Here is a 2,248-nt window from a genome sequence, read left to right as displayed (position 1 = left end):
TGTAGACCTAGTCGGTGCTATTATTGTTCCAACTAAGTTATTGTTTTATTTCTGATTTCCTATATACCATTTTTATTTTACCATTATTGTATATTCAGACCTTTTCAGGTTAGAATATCACATTGGTCTATATTTGTTTATGTACTGATTGTTTGATATTTTATTTGATTATTTTGATTGTTTATTTTTCTTGTATTTTGTGTCTAAGTTGTTCTTTCGTAAGTTAAGAACACTTAGAAATATTTATCTTGCTTTTTCTATTTTATATTTTGATTTGTACTTTGTCTAAGTAGTTCTTTCCGGTAAGTCAAAGAACTCTTAGAAATATTTCTCTGAATATTTGACTTGTTATTTTAATTGTTTGTCTAAGCCGTTCTTTTCCGGTAAGTCAAAAGAACACTTAGAAATATTTTCATAATCATTGTTGCATTATTATTTCCGATATTTTATCTAAGATATTTTCTTCCTTAGGTTAAGAAAATACCTAATACATTTGTCTCTTTCATTTTCTATTTTATGCTAATTTGTTTCTTCCGTAAGTCAAGAAACACTTAGCAATATTTCCATATCTTTTCTATATTTGATTTTTCTTATTTTCTATTATAAGTCGTTCTTCCGTAAGTCAAGAAACACTTATTTGTGCATTTATTTTACTATATATGATTCTCTTGTTTATTTTCTGTTCTAAGCTGTTTCTTCCGTAAGTCAAGAAACACTTAGATATATTTCTATAATCTGTTTCATTTTTGCATTTTCCGTTTTATATTTTGAGTATTTTATTTTTCCACTCTAAGTCGTTTCTTCCGTAAGTCAAGAAACACTTAGAAATATTTCCATATTTTACTCTCACATTTACATATTTCATTTATCTATATTTCTGTCCTAAGTTATTCCTTCCGTAAGTCAAGGAATACTTAGATCATTTTTACCTATCTGTTTTCCATTTTTGCTCTGTTACTTTGTAACTGTTCCTTGGAACCGTTACCTATAACAGATATTTGTCACTGAAACTGTTATTTATAACAGCGGTGGTATTTAACCTTTCTACCAGCTACAAACCAAAGATGGTGAATACCCGATCCAATTCCGGGGATAGGAAGAAGCCCAAAGAGCTCTCGGCAACATGGCGCCCAACAAACAAAACCCGAACTCACGACCCCAGGACCGTCTTCAAGCCAGCCTTCCACAGCTGACTTTATCTCTGCCCTAATGCAAGCGATGACGGCCCTATCCACTACTCAAGGCACTACACCCCAGATGCCTCAACCTGAGCCACCGAAGCCCAAGATCACATATTTGAAGCCCCCTCAATTCTCAGGCCGGGACACTGAAAACCCTCTCAACTTCCTAACCAAAGCTGAGAATTTCCTAACCAAATATGACGTAGACGAGGACAACTGGATAGACTATCTCATCGACAACTCACTCCACGGCGATGCGAAGAAATGGGCCCAGAAGTTTACACACACGGACCTGCCGTACGACACATTCCGAGACCGTCTCCTAAGGAAATACAACGACCCTGCCGTGATTTCAGCCTTGACGTCAAAACTTCATGGAGAGCATCAACGGAAGGATGAACCCACGGAGGACTTTATCAACGGTAAAGCAGCCTTATTCAGACGTCTCGCACCTTACACTCCTGAGGACCAGAGGTGTATCACCATCGTAAACCAACTGAGACCCGACATCGCGATCTGCCTACGAGTCAACATCCCCAAGACTGAGGAGGACCTTCTGACAATAGCCCAGGGAATGGAAGCTGACACCCGCCGGAATACCGTCGCTGGCAGCAAACCCCAGCAGCAGCGACAGCCATACCGTTCCCCACGTCATAGTAATACACCACCACACCCTGAAGCGATCGAAGAATGAAGGAACCCCAACAAAAACAACAACAGACAGTCCAGGATGCCACCGATGAGTCAACCACCACCTCCACTACCTCAGAACCAGGGAAACGCCAACAGGGGCGCCAACTTGTGAAGATGGTGCCCCAACTGAATCCTATTCAGCAAGTGAAGATTTTGGTCGACACCGGTGCCTCCGGGAACTTCGTTCACCAAAGGTTGATCCAGAGACAGGACCTGCAACGAGGACCAGGACTGGTTCAGCTGGCATGCACGGGCAGCACATCCCGCACCCTAGGGACTGCTGCAGTCAATATGAACATTGACACTCTGGACACGACTGTAAACTGCATGGTTATGGAGGATTTGAACCACGACGTTGTGTTAGGGATGCCTTG

The 2,248-nt window shown here is 40.7% G+C and overlaps 1 protein-coding gene across 1 annotated transcript; it reads left to right on the top strand.

The window, feature by feature from the left end:
* The first annotated feature begins 1,218 nt into the window (after positions 1-1,218).
* Positions 1,219-1,875, top strand: LOC140435867 (activity-regulated cytoskeleton-associated protein-like). Its single transcript, XM_072524582.1, has one exon. It carries the CDS (start codon positions 1,219-1,221, stop codon positions 1,873-1,875), a length of 657 nt encoding a protein of 218 aa, XP_072380683.1.
* The last annotated feature ends 373 nt before the right edge of the window (positions 1,876-2,248 follow it).

This window comes from Diabrotica undecimpunctata, chromosome 3 (assembly GCF_040954645.1).
Source record: "Diabrotica undecimpunctata isolate CICGRU chromosome 3, icDiaUnde3, whole genome shotgun sequence".
NCBI classification, from domain to species: domain Eukaryota; kingdom Metazoa; phylum Arthropoda; class Insecta; order Coleoptera; family Chrysomelidae; genus Diabrotica; species Diabrotica undecimpunctata.
This window is presented reverse-complemented; position numbering and strand designations above follow the sequence as displayed.